Source organism: Parasteatoda tepidariorum, chromosome 10, assembly GCF_982258835.1.
Source record: "Parasteatoda tepidariorum strain Cologne lab strain chromosome 10, Ptep-v5.0, whole genome shotgun sequence".
NCBI classification, from domain to species: Eukaryota; Metazoa; Arthropoda; class Arachnida; order Araneae; family Theridiidae; genus Parasteatoda; species Parasteatoda tepidariorum.
The window spans coordinates 95,747,345-95,765,294 of NC_141764.1; the positions used below are offsets into that span (position 1 = coordinate 95,747,345).

At 31.8% G+C, this 17,950-nt stretch overlaps 2 protein-coding genes across 2 annotated transcripts in view; both read right to left on the reverse strand.

Annotated features, from left to right (window-relative positions):
• The window catches only part of LOC139426240 (cytochrome P450 3A21), a 75,098-nt gene that overhangs the window by 22,779 nt on the left and 34,369 nt on the right, over positions 1-17,950 (reverse strand). The window contains exons 2-4 of the mRNA XM_071184309.2: positions 8,276-8,424; positions 4,675-4,774; positions 2,899-2,951 (exon numbers count right to left, since the gene is read on the reverse strand). Of these exons, the coding sequence (XP_071040410.2) occupies positions 2,899-2,951; positions 4,675-4,774; positions 8,276-8,358 (236 nt within the window). The 5' untranslated portion in view covers positions 8,359-8,424. The remainder of the gene's footprint in view (positions 1-2,898; positions 2,952-4,674; positions 4,775-8,275; positions 8,425-17,950) is intronic.
• The window catches only part of LOC107442059 (cytochrome P450 3A8), a 40,096-nt gene continuing 34,383 nt past the window's right edge, over positions 12,238-17,950 (reverse strand). The window contains exons 12-15 of the mRNA XM_021145839.4: positions 17,530-17,618; positions 16,428-16,571; positions 15,180-15,342; positions 12,238-12,449 (exon numbers count right to left, since the gene is read on the reverse strand). Of these exons, the coding sequence (XP_021001498.2) occupies positions 12,354-12,449; positions 15,180-15,342; positions 16,428-16,571; positions 17,530-17,618 (492 nt within the window). The 3' untranslated portion in view covers positions 12,238-12,353. The remainder of the gene's footprint in view (positions 12,450-15,179; positions 15,343-16,427; positions 16,572-17,529; positions 17,619-17,950) is intronic.

Genomic DNA, 17,950 nt, shown 5'->3' on the forward strand with positions numbered 1-17,950 from the left:
ATTATAATTACTTGGAGCATGAAATTTTGATTGCAAACAATACATAATCGAACTTTAACAAATATTCTTTTTTCATCAGTATTGCAAACAACCAATTCAAAACATGAATAAAATTTAAACTGAGCATTTTGAAAATTTCAGCTACTTAACAATTCATTTTGATTGTTGTTTCTTTAACCAGGATATAAAAAAAATAAACATATTAAAACAAATAGTAATTTTTTGGAAAAAATGACATCGTTTGTGTGAAAAAAATTAAAAGTAATGCTTATGCTGTTATCTCTTGTAGCAAGTAGTCACTGAAAGTTTCAAAAAAATTTCACATTTTCAAGGCAAATGATAAAGAAAACAATGAAATCTATTTTTCAAAACAAAAAGTTTATCATAGTAATATTTCATATGACGTTTATATTGCTAATCACGACTAACGATGAATAATCTAATCAAATTCTTCAAATATAGATAATAATGTAATTTCGAATATAACTTATTAATTGCACCTCAAATATTTCCTTTCGAGATCTTAAATCCTGGTTTTCATTTACCTACTTATATTTCTTAAAGTAAAAACCTATATTTTCTTAAAAGAATGCGCTTTGAATCACAAAAAGTTTTCCAATTAACTTTAAATAGAATTCAATCAAAAACTTCAAATTCTGTATTAAAGCGTTGCTATTAACCATTATTTTCAGTGCTTTTAGTTTTTGTTTATGGATCATACTAGTTTCGTACTAGTAATGTACATAATGTACTAGTTTCAAATTTTATGAAATCCAAAAACGTATTATAATCTAATGAAAAGCTTTTTACAGTATATTAAATTGCTATTTTGATTAAATTAATGGAAAAAATGTTTGTATATTTGGTTTCTTTAATTAAGAGAAACTACAATATAATTAAATTATTAGTTTTCGCCTTTTGTCGATTATTAAATATACTCTATAACACATTATTTTTAATACACACTGTAACAAATGGATGCTCAAATTTTACGAAACTTTCTTCTTTTTAGACAAAACAGTTTCCTGGTATATACTCCGGGCAAAAACTTCGTCAAAGTGATGAAATAACTATTGTCATTTCTTCGAAGAAACGAATTTCGTCAAGACTAAAGAAATATTAAGTAATTCTTTTTTCTTTTTTTTTCAGAAAAAAAGTAGAGCCTATATCTAACTTTTGAAAAAAATCACTTTATTGTGAAAACTGTACTTCGGCTCAATGTTGCCCAAAAGAGACGTGAAAGAAAGATAGAATAGAAACACATGCACGAAGCGCGATTCGAACTCGGAATCTTCCTGGTACGACAGTATTTCTCTAACTTATGACTTTTGTGTACCCTTTCTAAATTTTTCGTAACGCTGTGCACCACTAATAGAAAAATGAAGGTATTTTTTTAAACTATATTTATTTTTCTTTCTTGGTACAAAGCTGTGTTAATAAGTTTATTTGAATCAGTGAGAAGGATGATATTGTTTTTGCTGTGATAACAGGATAAAAAATTTATTTTATAGAAATAATCAAAATAAGTAGAATTTATTGCAAACCTTTACTATAAAAAAATTGCACAAAAGTTAAAAATCACAACTGGCTATTGACACCACTAATTATTAAAACTTTGCCAGAAATAGCCAATAGAAAAATACGTAATCGTAAATTTTCGTGGCTAGCTTTGTTTTAAAAAAAAATTGAAATTTTCGTTTGTTGCAAGATATTTCGCATATGAACGCGTACCCCCGCTACACTGTTCCCGTACCCCTCGGGGGTAAGCGTACCACAGTTTGGGAAGCACAGTGGTACGAGGTCAACTCTTTGACTATCTTACAGTCCGGGCTGCTTGTTTGGGCTCTTTATTTTCGATAGTCTATTCTTCATTCTAGTTAACAATTCCCACGATACATTGTGATGATGATCCGACTTGAGTTCATATATTTGAGAATTCGCGTTTTTTCTTAAGGAGCGTGATTTCGTGACGACATGATTCTCAAAATGAACAAAACATTGTTAAATCGCTAAAATTGAGAGTTTTATGGCTAGGGTTGACCTCTTTTTTCCCATCAAAAGTATGTAAAATATGATACTTCAATGCAATACTCACGTAACTACTGTTCATTTCTTTATCAAAAACTGGTCTTAATAATGGTTGTTGTTATTGTTGTTTCTAATGCTACTTGCCATACTAGCAAGCCTGCTTGGTGAAACCGATCAAATTTAAGGCAGAATGTGCGTTTCTTGTTTTACAATGGCGCCATCTATGGCCAAGCATTCGACTTCTGCCACACCATACGTCGCACCCGTTTATAGGGCGAACCCATCCATTCATTCATCCATAGATCGTAATTTTGACCTGAATTAGAGAACGATCGATCTCCAATCCAGTACCCCCAGAGGTATTGATTTGTTATGGGAACATGGAGGACTTTTGCGAGTCGACAGATTTAACGTGCATCAGTCACTTTTCTACACGGATAGTCTTCGGCCTGCAGGATTCGAACCCACGAACTCTCGGACAAGGGCCCAGCGCCCTACCGACCAGGCTATCCCGACCCACTTAAAAATCGTTAAAAATACTTTTCCAGTACGTTGAACGCTGGATCATATAACTCAAAATATCCATGAAGGTTTTTAAATCATTTAGACAAGTGCATCGGGGAATAAATCTTACGAACTTAATTATCTAGGGGAAGTGATTCGATAGAGTTTGAATAATACATTGGATCTACTATTTTGGCTAAATGAATGTACGATGAATGAAGTATTATGTAATGAAGTACGTCTCTTTGCTTTAATTGAAGATTACATATTCACGCAAGCATTATGAGTTCTTCGGAAACTAAAGAAACAATAGGTCTATTGAAACTCATGAGAGGTAGTGTAATTATAAAATATTTTATTACTTACCCATATAAATCACCATATTTTTGACGCCTCTCCAATTCTACGTCTTCCCAATTCTATAAACCAAAAAAAAAGGATATTTTGTTCCCTTTATTAAATAAACATTTAAATGCTTGAATTTAAGAAAAATTAATATTTTTCTAATTTGATAGCAATGACTATTTTATAATAACTGTTAAATCGAAATAACTGTTAAATCAAAATTTTGCTAATCATAAAACGTTACAACAATCTAGTTGTCATATTTTAAAATTCACCTTTATTCTGAATGCAAATTTATCCTGAACTATTTTCAGTCTAATGATTGGTTTTTCTTATGCAAGGCGCAATCATTGTGATTCGAAGGAAGCGATCTGCCGCAACTCACCTGCCATTAATTAAGTTACGAAATACACTGGTGGACAAAATTAAGACAACATCGGAATTGGACACAGCTTCAATGGGCTAATGTTCTCTTCACCGATGAGTCCAGATTCAATCCACAACCTGATTCTGGTTGGTTATTGACATGGAGGGAACCTGGAACCCGATACCATCCCAGCAATATTATCGAAAGGAACCATTATGCTGGTGGAGGACTCATGGTTTGGGCAGGGATCATGGAAGATACCCGCACAGCGCTCCATGTGTTTGACAATGGTTCCGTGAATGCCCAGAGGTACCGGCAGGAGGTCCTAGAGCCCTTTGTGCGTCTTTTCAGGGGCGCTGTTGGCCCTAAGTTTATTTTTATGGACGACAATGCGCGATCACATAGGGCTCTCATGGTTGATGAGTATCTGGAAAGCGAGGATATTCAACAAATGGATTGGCCAGCCAAATTCCCTGACCTGAATCCTATTGAGCATGCTTGGGATGCTCTTGGGAGAGGTATTGCGATGCGCCAACCTCCCCCCCAGAACCATTCTGGAGTTAAAAATTGCTCTGATGGAAGAACGGGAAGGTTTTCCACAAGTCCTCCTTAACTCCCTTATTAACAGCATGCATACTCGTTGTGCATGCTGTCTGTCTGTCAGGGGTGACCATACACCATACTAGAGGTAACACACACTGTACAAGCCTCACTTTTATTCTCATCTTTTATCCTTAAGTTCAGACTACATTAGATTTATGGGCAATAGGTCTTGCCAGTGAATGGCACTTTCATTTTTGTTTTGCATACTTTATTATCATGGAATAAGCTACATCCATACCAAATTTCATTTATTTATATTCAGTATTTTTTGAGATATTTGGGAAAATGTCTTCCATCTCTTAATTTTGTCCACCAATATATGACATCAAATATCGTACATACTTTCTCTGAACGAATGAGTTTTTATTAATAATTAGTATTAATAATATTATTAGTTATATTTATAGATATATTTATAATGAATACGCATAAGTTTTCAATTTACACTATATTTTAACTCAATATTTCCCAATATAACTAGAAAAGCGGTCTAAAGTTTTATGCCAATGATATTTGGCTTTTATCATTGTTCCCAAAAACTTTATCCTCATAATTATAAAACTCATTTTTACTATGGTATTTTCATTAAAAAAGACATTTACAATAAGATTTTTTTTTTTACAGTTCATCAATATTTTTTTTTAATACAATGAGGTATGCAAATCTTTGCATCGTGTTAAATTATATAATTTTTTTTCAACCAAATTTAAATACATTGGTTGAAATACATTGGCAAAAATATTTTTTTTAAAATTATTAACGCTTGTTTGTTGAAATTAATATGATTCTGATATGCTGTCACTAAAATTGTCCCACAGTCAACTCACCTTTTTCCTCACTAATGCGGGATGAGATCCGACAAATGGATAAGGCTTAACATAGGGGATTCCCCTTTTCTTCCAATAATCATGGTTCCTAGTAGAGTACCTAAAGCACAATGAAACATGCTTTATTAAACCAACATGAAACACAAAGGTAGAAAATACAGTGGAATCTCACGAGAGCAACCGTTCTCTGTTCCACTATAAAACTCAATCTAAAATCTTAATTATCAGTTGATAGTATACAGCTTTATGATTTTTACGCGACTGAAACCGGTTTGCACTTGTTTACGTTCTTGTATAAAATTATTAAATTGGACCATATATAATATAAATTGGATAAATTAGACGATATATTATTTAAATAATTATTATATCAGGTATTGTATTAGTACATTATAATAATTAGACCAAATAATTAGACGCACTGTAGTGTTTTAATAATTACATGTTTTGCACGTGTTTACATGCATTACTTTTATATTTTAACAAACATGTAATGGGTTTTAATTCGAGAGATTTTTTACGCACTTCCTACAAGTATTTATTTTTAACGAAATTTTATTTTAACGATTTATGATTAAGGAAAAGAGGTTTGCTTGTATGAGATGCTTAGTTTTTTTTCTAAAATAACTTTTTTTTTCTAATTAAACTTTCAACTCTAAAAATGAATCATTGATAGCATCGTCTTTAGTGCATTCTGAGTGCAACATGAGGTTGTAGATCTCTGTTAGAGATAATCAAGAGGAGTTCTCTAAATAAGAACCTCACACAAATATTTTGAATACATTTTAGTCTACTTATTTGTTTTATTAATATTTTTTTGTTTCAATATTTTTTCGTATTTCCTTATTTGACCTTTTCCACTTTTGGTGTAGTGTCTTTCCCAGTCACTGGAAGAGGTTTTGATGGTCTCCCTTAAAGGTTTTCTTCATAAGAGTCTGTGGATAAAATTCCGTGCCTCCCAAAAGTGGTCGTGGTAGTCGCTACACAGAGGTGGTCTTTCCTGGAGGTTTCACTGTAAACTGTTGAACCTGTTTTATTGAAATATTGTATTTGATAAATTACCAAATATCCTAATAAAGTTAAGCATTTTTTAGGCGCACATTGAAGAAAACTTAATTCACATTTTGTAACGATGCGAACATAAAATGATAATTTCATAAGTTCAAATGAAGACTTAACAAGACTTCTCATAAATTTACGAAATTTTTAGATAGACTGATAAAAGATATCAAAAAATTATAACTGAGTTTAATATTCCTGGAAGTAAAATATTTTTCTTGTTTAATTTTTATAATACTAAAATATTTTTCTCTTGATAATGGTAATGGAAAAACTAATAACTGGTAATGGTAATGGAAAAACTAATAATTGAAAAACTAATAACTTGGTATTTATGAGCACATACCGTATAGCAGAGGGACTTTTTTCAGAATTTTTTAGATGCCTCTTTTAAATTACAACGCATTGCTCTGAACGTATTGCAGAACACATCTGCACAGATCTATTTTAACAAGGTATGTCAAAGTTCTTTTCAAATAGCAAGGGAACTTTTTTTTAAAAAAACACAATTGTTTTCTGTCGTACGAAATCACAACTTCGGATAAAGTGACTTTGTCACCTAATTTGTATCCTGAATGTGGCCTAAAACATGATTCTAGCAAAAATTAAACCTTCTTGTTATCAAATATACACACACAATTTTTAAAAATTTCAATAACAAATCTTTTTTTTTATTGTTTGGGAGAGGGTGTAAAAATTAAATTTCAAAATTAAAGTATTAAATTATGAATAACTATATTATTATTATTTCTATTATTATTATTATTATTGATGTTGCGATTCTATGATTGTAATTTTATTATTTTGTGAATTTTTAAAAACTTTATTCGGAAATGTGTTTTTTTTTATTGGTTTGTTTATTTTTCCACTTGGCCCCTGATGAGCCACATCATGTGGTCCGGCCATGTCCACTACATTGTCCTTCTTTTGTCTTAATTTTATTTTATTTTGTAGCCGTCGTTTAACAGCCGACCCAATTTTCGTTGGCTTACAACTACTTCTGTTCACCTCCTTAGCCTTGTAATTTCAAACCCAATTCGGAAGACAATGGAGCTCCTTGAAAAAATATTAGGAGAAATTTGACTTCGTGGAAAACTTTTTGATGGAACTAACCGGCATTTGCGTTACATGGAGAGGAAAATCACGACAGGCAAGGCAAGGCTTTAACCTGACAGGCAAGGGGACTCTAACCTATGATCCGTCTGCCCTTGAGGATATTTTTACGTCACCACTGTGGTCGGAAAGAGACGGCTGCGGAATTCGTATCTAGTCATCGCTGGGATTCGAACCCGGTTCATTTCATTGGAAGGCGGACACTCTATCCCCTGAGTCACGACGACTCTTTTGTCTTAATAGAAACTGGTATTTCTTTGCTCTCATCAACATCTGCCAGCATCTTCTTCTGTTAAGGTTTACTAAAATACTGAACAGGAACATAGCGCACAATATTAGTCTCTTGCGCTCCATATTGGCGCAGGCTGTTTCATTTATCTTAATCTCTATTGCTGTTCTTGTAGCGTTAGAGCGAATTCTTTCCTAATTATGATTAGTCATAATCACATAGGTGATCGACAAATAACGAATAATTTTTGAGGAGCCTTATGTTTCAAATTCCTTATATCGAAATTGTTGTGAAGTAATGAATGCGTGATTTCAAATGAATTTGCTGATCTTATAATTTGTAAGATTTGCATAGGATAATCATCCAAAAATTTTATTTTGGAATATACTATATTTTCCAGCTCTCAAGTTTTCTAAAATGGGGCTCTTGCCATTGTAAAGTATACTCATCTTTAGAGATTCCACTTAAATTAATGATCAAATGAATAAAAAAGATTACATAGTATATTACTATTTTTGTTTTTGAATGTTAGTGAAATATATCATCAAAATTTAATACTCCACACTTAATTATTTTTCATCTTGTTTAACTGAACAATATTAGTGATAAAAGGACCCTACAGGTAAGTTGTGAAGCCCATATAAAATGCCTTACCCTGAATGAAAATCTCAATATTTGGGTTTAATTTTATTGAATGGAATTAAAAGTTTTAAATGACCTCCATTTTCATAGCTACTTCAAAATAATAATTTATATTTAAAAAAATATTTTTTCTTTATTTGAATGTTTTTTTAGTAATAATAAAAAATTTGTATAAAATAAAAGCTAAAAAAAATAACATATTATTTTCTAACCATAAAATCTATTTTATTAAACTTCAACTGAAATGGGGCGATAAAAAATTTTTCTCTATTAATTCTGATTCTAACCTGTTTTATTTTGCTGTGTATTATACACCAAGTAACTTTATAAATAAATGAATGTTGTTGTTTTTTTAATAATAATAAAATTTTGTATAAAATAAAAGTTTAAAGAAATCACACTTTATTTTCTATAAAAAATATTTGTTTATTTAATAAAAATAATTTCGTTCTTGATTCTGACTCTAACCTGTCTTATTTTGCTGTGTATTATACACCAAGTAACATAACTTTATAAATAAATTTAACTAATATAAACTGTCAAAACAATAAGCCTTACCAATACAGTAAAATCGATACCAATACTGCAACAATTGCACTTGCAATTCGGATATCATATAATGCGTCCATATACGCATCCATATTTTACTTTGTATGGTTCTTTCAATATCACCCTGTTTGTCTTCTCAGACCTTCTTTAATGGCACACTAAACAGAAATGGTATTAAATTAATGGATATGTTTCAATAAACCTTGAAACGTAAACAGACTATTGCATGACAGTTTAGAAAGGCATAGTTGATATGTGAATTGATAACAAAATTTGATATCACCGTTGAAACAAAAGGTGAAAAAAAATAAGAATACTCATAAATAGAAATATTAGTGAATGTTTTTTTTTCCTTTTGGCAGATAACGTTTTTGGATAAAAAATTTGTGTTAAAGTTTGAAAGTTAGATAAAAGTTAAATAAAGAAATGATCAAGATGGATTTTTGGATAAACAATTTTTTAAAGATATCAATCTTGATATTCTTTAAAAAAAAACAATTGAATTTTGAATAATTTCCGACCGGATTGAGTAGGGGTCAGGAAACTGGCCTGTCATTGAAATGGTTCTGGATTTGAATCCCGGGCAAGGCATGAATGTTCTTTCATTCTCTGTAGTATGTGTGCTTACTGTGGGAGAAACGCTGGCCCAACTAATAGGGTGCCCCTGAAAGAGTGGCCAACGAATCTACCCTGTAAAATGCCTGAGTTGACGAAATGTTAACATAGGTGGGCATTGGAAATAATGAAAAAAATACCAAGAAATAAAAAATATTAAAATTTATTCAATTTTTTAAATGAAAATAGGAAATCATATCATTCATTCGAATACATATACTGTTCATTTCAATACAATATTCATTTCAAATTTGACGCAATAATAAAATCAAATAATTTAAGACACTCGAAAATCCAAATCCATGGCAAAGACTGAATATTTTTTTTAATTTTATGTTTTGTCAATAAGTTAATAACTAAGAAATTAAGAAAATAATCTTCAATTTAATTCCTTAGCGTCGAGGAAGGTTCTTATCCCCTTATTTTATTCTATCCTTCTATGTTTCAACCCTGAAGAAGGTTCAAATTTATAAAACCAAATCTATACACTGTAAAATATTCCGCATCAAATTCCAGTAAAAAAATACCGGCACTCAAAATGGTACTTTAACCGTCAAATCCATTTTCCGTAGTTTTTATCGTAAAATCACTGAATCACTTCAATTAAAGATATATAACTGTAAAAATTACGGTATAACATTTTACGAAATGGATTTTACTGGGATATTGCACTAAAAGTACCGGTACTTTATGCCGTAATTTGGTCCGGAAATTTTCCCAGCGTGGTAGGTATTTCCGTTTTTGTGTCATTACTTATGCTTTATGCACTTTACTCTTTTTTATTGATACGTAACCTGAAACATATCTTATCTTCTTTTGGATACATAGGTTGTTGTTGTTTTATGCCATTAGTCAATGTTAGCAGGCCTTTCTAGAGGCAGAAAAATGCACTTCTTTTTTTTCCTGTGTTGCCATTTACGGTCAAGAATTTGACTTCTGCCACACACATACGTCTCAGCCCGGTTTACAGAGAGGACACCTTCGCACACCATCTATACATCCGGAGATCATTATTCAGACCTGAACAAGAGGACGACAAATCTCCTATCCAGAACCCTCAGAGGTATTGATTTGTTAGAACTTGGAAGACTTCTTTATCCCGACAAATTTAGCTTGTATCAGTCACCATTTTGTTGCCTTGGGCTCCCGTGATGGGGATTGAAATGACGTTCTTATGGACATGGGTCTAACGCCCTGCCAACCACGCTATCCCGGCTCTTCTTGGATACATATATTGTTGCATCATGGAGCTTATAAGATGGGATTTATTTTTAAATTTATAGTTTAAAAAAATTATTACATTAGGAGGCCTTGCATCAGCTAACTTCACGCGCCAACTACAACGATTGCTACAATCATTTTTCATTTGCTTGGTGAAAAATAATTTTTAGTCACTAGTCCCTCGTGAGTAGGAAATATGTTTTTTCACCCAAGAAATTATTTAGTAATAGTGTGAGCAGATATTGACAGATATTCAAATATTGACTGGACACAGTTTTACACGAAGCTTATGTTAAAAATACTTATTTACTGATTAAAAATTTTTAAAAAATTATTAATAGATACCAATACTAATATATGCATCATAAAATGTTGCGTTATAAAATAATATCTACATATTAAATTATTGTTGTTGTTCATTTACGTCGCTCTAAAGCTGCACAATGGGCTATTGGCGACGGTCTGGGAAACATCCCTGAGGATGATCCGAAGACATGCCATCGCAATTTTGATCCTCTGCAGAGGGGATGGCACCCCCGCTTCGGTAGCCCGACGACCTGCACGCGAAGTCGAGCACTTTACGGTAGAACAGTTTAGCGAGGACCCATACCGCACACCCTCGGTCCCTACGCAGGCTGATCCAAGTGGTCACCCACCCGCACACTGACCGTAGCCAGTGACGCTTGACTTCGGTGATCTGCTGGGAACCGCGTCTTAACGATCAGTCCACTGCGGGACACATATTAAATTATATAATAAAGAAATGCAACTCTCAGTTTAAAATTGAAATAATAATCAAATTCAAAAACGCAATAAGAAAGGATGATGAATAAAAAGTACATACAATACTTTTAAAATAGATATAAAGGTATTTGTAATGATACTCTTGGCCACCGCGGGATTATTTATTTTATTTCTAATAGCTGTGAGTGGCATCAGTTGGTTTGTTTATAATTTTCATGGAACGTTTGTGTTTTGTGATTGTCGTTAGTTCTTACCTGTTTTATTTATAATAAATGTTTTGTCTCAGTGAATTCTTCGTATTTTATTTAATAATTTCAAACTCAATCTTTAATATTTATAAACCCTACAAGCTTGATAAGTTTTTAGAATCGTTTGCAACAACAATATTGGGTAAAAATATACTTGAGGGTGCCCCTTGGCAAAATTGACGATTTATGTTTGGCGCAATTCCTATTTGCACGGAACACCGTGGTAACAGAAATGGCTGCCAAAACACAATGGTATTTCAATAAAACATTGGAAAATTTCAACAAAACATCTGCCAAAACTTTATAAAATTGCAATGGACCCAATATAAACAAAATTAATAAACGCAATAAAATGCATTTTGAATCGAAGCAAAAATTAATGGAGTAAGCATAGAAAGAAAGGGAGAAAAGAAACAACTCCCACAAACAGGACATTTATATCTATTACTAATTAAACTTTCATTCATATACCAGTCAATCATTGCTTGTTTTTCCATTGTTATTCAAATAGTACAGAAACTTAAGATTTATCTTATTTACTGTAGTCATTTTTAGGACCAGTAGCAAAAGTAACCTTAACAGCCGGTATCCAACGTAGAAGTAACGAACCTCTGAAATTACATACACCGTTAAACATTTAAAAAAAACGCTAAAATCTAAACCAATCTGAATCATCATTGGGTTTTAATATCGCCTAGCTTAGCGATCAACCGCGATCAGAACTTGGCCGGAATCAAGGGGCACCCTCAAATATAGTCGACCCCAATATTGCACAGGAACAAGAACTTCATCAGAGAAGTGTTATTGTCTAAAATTTGATTTCGTATTCCTATCAATTCTATCTTTGGAACTGTGGATACATTACGTCACTGATAACACAGAGATTACAAAATCAGATAATGACAACTGAAACGCTGTTAAGTTTTGAAGTGCTCCAGAACTTAACACTAGATGGAATATACAATTCTTAATTGATATTCAATTATTCATTATTAAAATTATCGAAAAGTTAAAATTAATCAAGAGTAGGTATCAAATCGAACTCAAAATAGTTTTTTAATAAGAGAGTTATTATATTTCAAAGCTTTTTAAAATAATACAATTATTATTTTGTAGAATTTTAAAATTAAAAAACTACGAAAATACAACAAAAATATATTTATTTTATTAATAACCATATTATTTCAATAAATGATATAAATGAGCAGAATTTCGTGTGAAGGTCGCGCAATTAAAACCATGACTTGCATTGTTGAATCTTAAGATTTCAGAGGGCAATTGGTACGAGGTTCCATGATTAATTCAATTGGTTTTGGTGACAAAAGTCCACCTGCGTTCCTAAATTGTATAGGTACCTGAAACAAAAATACTGATTAAAGTATATTGCACACAACCGAACATTCGAGCACAGAACAGAAAGTTATTGCACAGACAAAAACTGAATCAACAAATATATTTGAAAATAAACTCTAGAATAAGCTCGTTCATGTTGAAATAGTAGAAAGGACGATATGCTTTGAAAGTTCAAAATACTGCGCTTATACTTAGTAAACTCATAAAGGATGTTAGAAACAACAAAAAGTTCTGTTGTCTATAAAAAAAACTGTATTTTTATGTTTAAAACCTGTTTTTAAGCTTAGTATTGATCACGTGTTTTCTTGACCAAAATCATCAAAGAGACTTTCAAAGCAGGCCAAACTTACTTTACATTCAATAATAAAGCAAAAAAAAAAATTTTCCACGTAGAAAAATAATTTCTTAATTTTGCGACACACTCATGCCATGAATAATAGATTTAGTAACAGATTGTGCTTAGAACCAGTTTTGATAAAATATCTCAAATTGTTCGAATATAATCACTTTCTTTGAATAAACGTACTAAACAATCAGAAGACATCTTTTTAAAAGTAAGAGACATTTATTTTTAACTTATTTTTTCTTCAATAAATTACGTTTTTTGTTTGAAGTTACAGACCTAACAATCCTAACTTTAAGTTTTTGAATATTCGTTGATTTTGCGATCTATGGCAATAGTCGAACATTTTCAAGTAGGTAACGCAATCACAAAAGTAGAGCACTGTAATGGTATATAAGAGATTTTAATCTTCAATCATTTTTTTCTAAGATACTATCAAGTGATTGAGAGTTCTCCTTCCAATGAGGTGAACCGGGTTCGAATCCCAGCGATGGTTATTCGATACGAATTTCGCACCCGGCTCGCAACGACCACATTGCTGACGTAAAATATCCTCAGTGGTTGAAGGATCATGGGTTGGAGTCCCCTTGCTGTCAGGCTAACAGTGGGAGGTTACGGTGGCTTTCTTCTCCATGTGACGTTAGTTACATCAAAAAGTCCTCCAGGAAGACAAAGTTCTCCCAATATTTGATCCAGGAGTTCCCTTGTCCTCTGGAGTGGGTTCAAATTTACAAGGGTACGGCATAAGTAGTCGTAAACTAAAAATTGGGTTGGCTGCTCAACGACAGTTATAAAATAAAATGAAATGAAATACTATCTTGCGAGCCTCAGTGACTCAGGGGATAGAGAGTTATCCTCGTAATGAGGTGGCTTTGGTTTGAATCCCAGCAATGGTACGAATTTTGCATCCGGAACACGTAGACCACCCTGCTGATGCAAAATATTCTCATTAATAAATGGATCATGAGTTAAAACCCCTTGTTGCCTGGTTAACCATGGAAGATTTTCTTCTCCATGCCACGCAAATGTAGTATAGTTCCATCAGAAAAACTTTTACGAAAGCTAGTTTGTCCCAATACTTGAGATCCAGGAATTCCCTAGTTTCCTGGGTTGGGTTCAAAATTTCAAGTCTACAGTGGTGAACACTAATAATCATAAACTCAAAATTGGGTCGGCTGTTCAACGCTGGTTTTAAGATACTGTCTTGGACCCACGGTAACTCAGGGGAAAGAGCGTTCCCTTCTAAATGAAGTGTCCCATGTTTGAATCCCGGTGGTAACTGGTTAATAAGAATTCTGTTCCCGTTTCTCCCCGATCACAATGCTACCGTAAAATTTTCTGCTGGTAGAGAGATTATGGGTTAGAATCCCCTTGTCGTTTGGCTTACTATGGGAGGTTTCAGAGGATTTCCTCTCCATGTGTCGCAAATGCATGTTAGCTCCATCAAAATTTCCCCCACGAAGGCTAGTTTGTCTCTTTGCTTGATCCAGGAGCTACATTTTCTCCTGAATTGGGTTCAAAATTACAAGACTGCGGAATTAAATAGTGATAGTCGTAAACTCTGAATTAGGTCTGCTTCTTATCAGCAATTATTAAATATTAATTACTACCTTTTACAATTTATTCCATTGATAGCTCAGCTATTCTTGTCATTTCCATCTTTTACGACATTATGGATCTACAAATTAACTACAATGTAGATCATGAGTTTCTGATGCCTTAATTTTTTAAGCTTCCTTATGGATTTTATAACATGTTTTTTTTCTTTCTAAGCGAAAATACAAACTGAATATTAACAAAAATTCGGTCTAAGCTGCAATTTCTTCTAAAGTTTAATTAATCTCCGTTTCACGTATAGAATCTTAGCTATTTTTATGCATCTTTTAACTTTACTTAGTAGACCAGAACTATATTGGTCTTCTTTCTTGAAATCGAATAGTATATTATTTTAATACAAAAAACTGACACACACTTTAAAACGGACCCCGGTTAAAAATGTACTGCCCTTTTGAAAAAAAAATTATAATTCTTCGCTGTAAACAAACTTTGAAACTTAGTATCTGAATAAATGCGAAAAACATTTATCACACTACAATTTAAGTTATATAGAATGCAACAATAGTTAACTGTTTCTCTTAAATGTCTTGATCTTGTTCAGAAATTCCTTAAGACTATCATTATCCTTTTCTTACACAAAAAAGGAAATAAAAAGAAAAATCTGTGAAAGAATGTTAAAATTGCAAGAATTTATTCACTATAGATTATTTAACATTACGAATGAAGATTGAAAAAGATTGTTTTTCTCGAAAAACATACTAGTACGCAATAATATCTTTCAAATTCATTTTTGAACTATACCAAGTAATTTTAAAGCACATTGTAGATATACCTGTGTTTTGGAACATCTCTGAGCTTGGAAGGCACTGAATGTGTAGATTAAGCAAACTTTCAATTCCAAAAGGGCGAATCGCATTCCAACACAGTTCCTGGGCCCAGCACCAAAGGGAAGATATGAATATGGAACTTGCTTCTCTCTTTCTTCTAAACTAAATCTGTAATTGAAATACTTACGATTAAAATGATAATGTAACGGATTTCTGAAGTAAATTTCTAAACCAAAATTCAAAAGAAAACCTGTATTTACATTAGCTCTAATATCTAAGTACATAAAATAAATATTACGCTATTAGAAATTTCTCGGAAAAAATGGTTGAATAACAGCTTATTTAGATGTTATTTTACCATATGAAGTATTGCTGCTCTAGGCCGGCCAAGTTCCAAGTGTTCCAAGAGTTTGTTTTTCCAAGTGTGATATTTGTAAACCAAGTTTTTCGTTAATATTGTAACCACATAGTAGGTATTTTGCAAGCTTTTAGAATTTTCACCAGATGTCAGCATAATACACAGAAACATTATACTGTTGAAAGAGAGTCAGGTTTTTTTTTTCTTTTCTTACCGAAAAGCTCTCTATTACAATTCGAAAATGTGGCTTAAAATTATATTGCTCCCAATCGTTTTAACGCTTGTAAACTTTTATCGAAAATTATTGTTTACCTAAAAAGAATGAAATAAAAGGAAATTGCCTTAAATATTACTCTTAGGTGAAAAGAGAACAATTCAAGTCTGTGATTTATTTTCAGAATTAGTTTTTAATTTTAAACTTTTCGTCAAGTTAAAAAAAAATAATTTAGTTTTTCGAAATTATTTGACAGACTCCTCATCATGTCACATGATAATATATAGATGTCGCAAGCTGTTTGAATCATTCGGGATTTCGCAAACGGCCTCTGCTATCTTGCAACTCTCCAGACTTATTAGAAAAGTCCATTAGATTTTCTCATCAGCTTGACAATGTTTAGGCTCATTGTTGCCAGCCCACATACTTTTAAAACTAGAAAATACATCCTTCATTGCTTCTTGAGGCAATAAATTTAGGGTTCTTGATGAGATTCATTTGAACTGTGTAGTTTTTCGCATATTTCTAAATCATCAAAAAAGCATATAAACCGATTTCAATAAACCTAAAAATGTCAGACAGATTAGAAAATGCTGAAGACTATATATTCCAGTTGAAAAACACTAGTCAAGCATTAGCCTATAACATAGATATTCAATAGATAAAATAGGCATTGCTTACCTGTCCGGATCAAATTTTTCAGGATTTGGGAAAAACTTAGGATCTTTATGCATAGCATAGACTGGGATGCCGACAACCATTCCCTTCGGAATAGTCAATCCAGTATCACCTAGTTTATAATCGGTGTCTGCAGTTCTTTCCAATCTGAAAAAAAAAAATGTATCGTAAACTGAAGCAAAGTAAAACAAAATATCCTTATTAGAATAATTGAGAGTAAGGAAAGCTAAATGTAAGGACACGAAGTGCTCCTTATATTCTTTTCAAAAACTATGTCGAAAGGTAAATATTTTCAGGATTTCAAATTAATATGTAAATAAAGAAAAATAAGAGAATATTATAATAAGAAAAAGAAGGACAATGAATAATTCTGAAATCATTAAAACCTACTTGAATTGCTGGTGGAAACTAACTACAGATAGTATTATTTGACAGAAAAAAATGGACGTTATTTATCCCGACTAACTTGTGTTAACCTAATTTTCATCACTTTCCGATAACTTGTTTTGAGAGTTAATTGTTGCGTGTTCCGGAATTGTTAAATTACGATATAGTACTGGCACTTTGGGTGCATCATCCATAAAATATATTTTATCGTAAAATCCATTTTGACCGTAATTTTACTGTAATTTTCGTTTTTCCACATCCCGTTTGTACGGTTCAGAGTAGAATGTTGTAATGTCAACACTCACCTTCTCCGTGCCTAAGTGTTTAACTTCATTACAACCTGATAGCAGATTATACGGGGCACACAACTTTTATTTTAATGTGCATGGATTCTTAATAACTAGCAATCTAAATTCGACTAAAACATTCAATATTCAAAACTTTTTAAATCATTTATTTTTATACTTATTAATTATGATTCTTATTCATTAGGTGGGAAGTCATTTTTCTTTTTTTTTTTCAACCATTTTTACAGGTAATACATAAAATAAGAATAAGAAACTTGTGAAAGAGAAAATAAAGCGGAAATAAATTATCGTTACTGATACGTAAATTAACTGTTTTAACGACTAGAAATCAAAAATATTAACTGATATTCCAGCAATACTATTAGAGTTATACGATTATTTCGGAAATTTGAACACAAAAATGTATCTACCTAACACCAGGAGAATAAATTCTGAGTACTTCAGATACAACATTGTCAAGATACTTCATTTTTTGAACAGATTCGTATTTTAATTCACCCTAAAAATGAAATAGAATTGTTACAAACTTGAAAAATATCCTAGAAAATGTGTAAGACAAACTGATTCATAAAATATTGTCTACTCTCGGCTTTTATTTAAATTAATTTTTACCAAAAAAAAATTGTCCAAGTAATTATATAACCAAAAGTAAATAATATTTCAATCTTGATTTAGGGAAATTTTAATGTTTTAAAAAACAAACTTCTATTGCAAGCAATATATATATATATATATATATATATATATATATATATATATATATATATATATATATATATATATATATATATATATATATATATATATATATATATATATATATATATATAT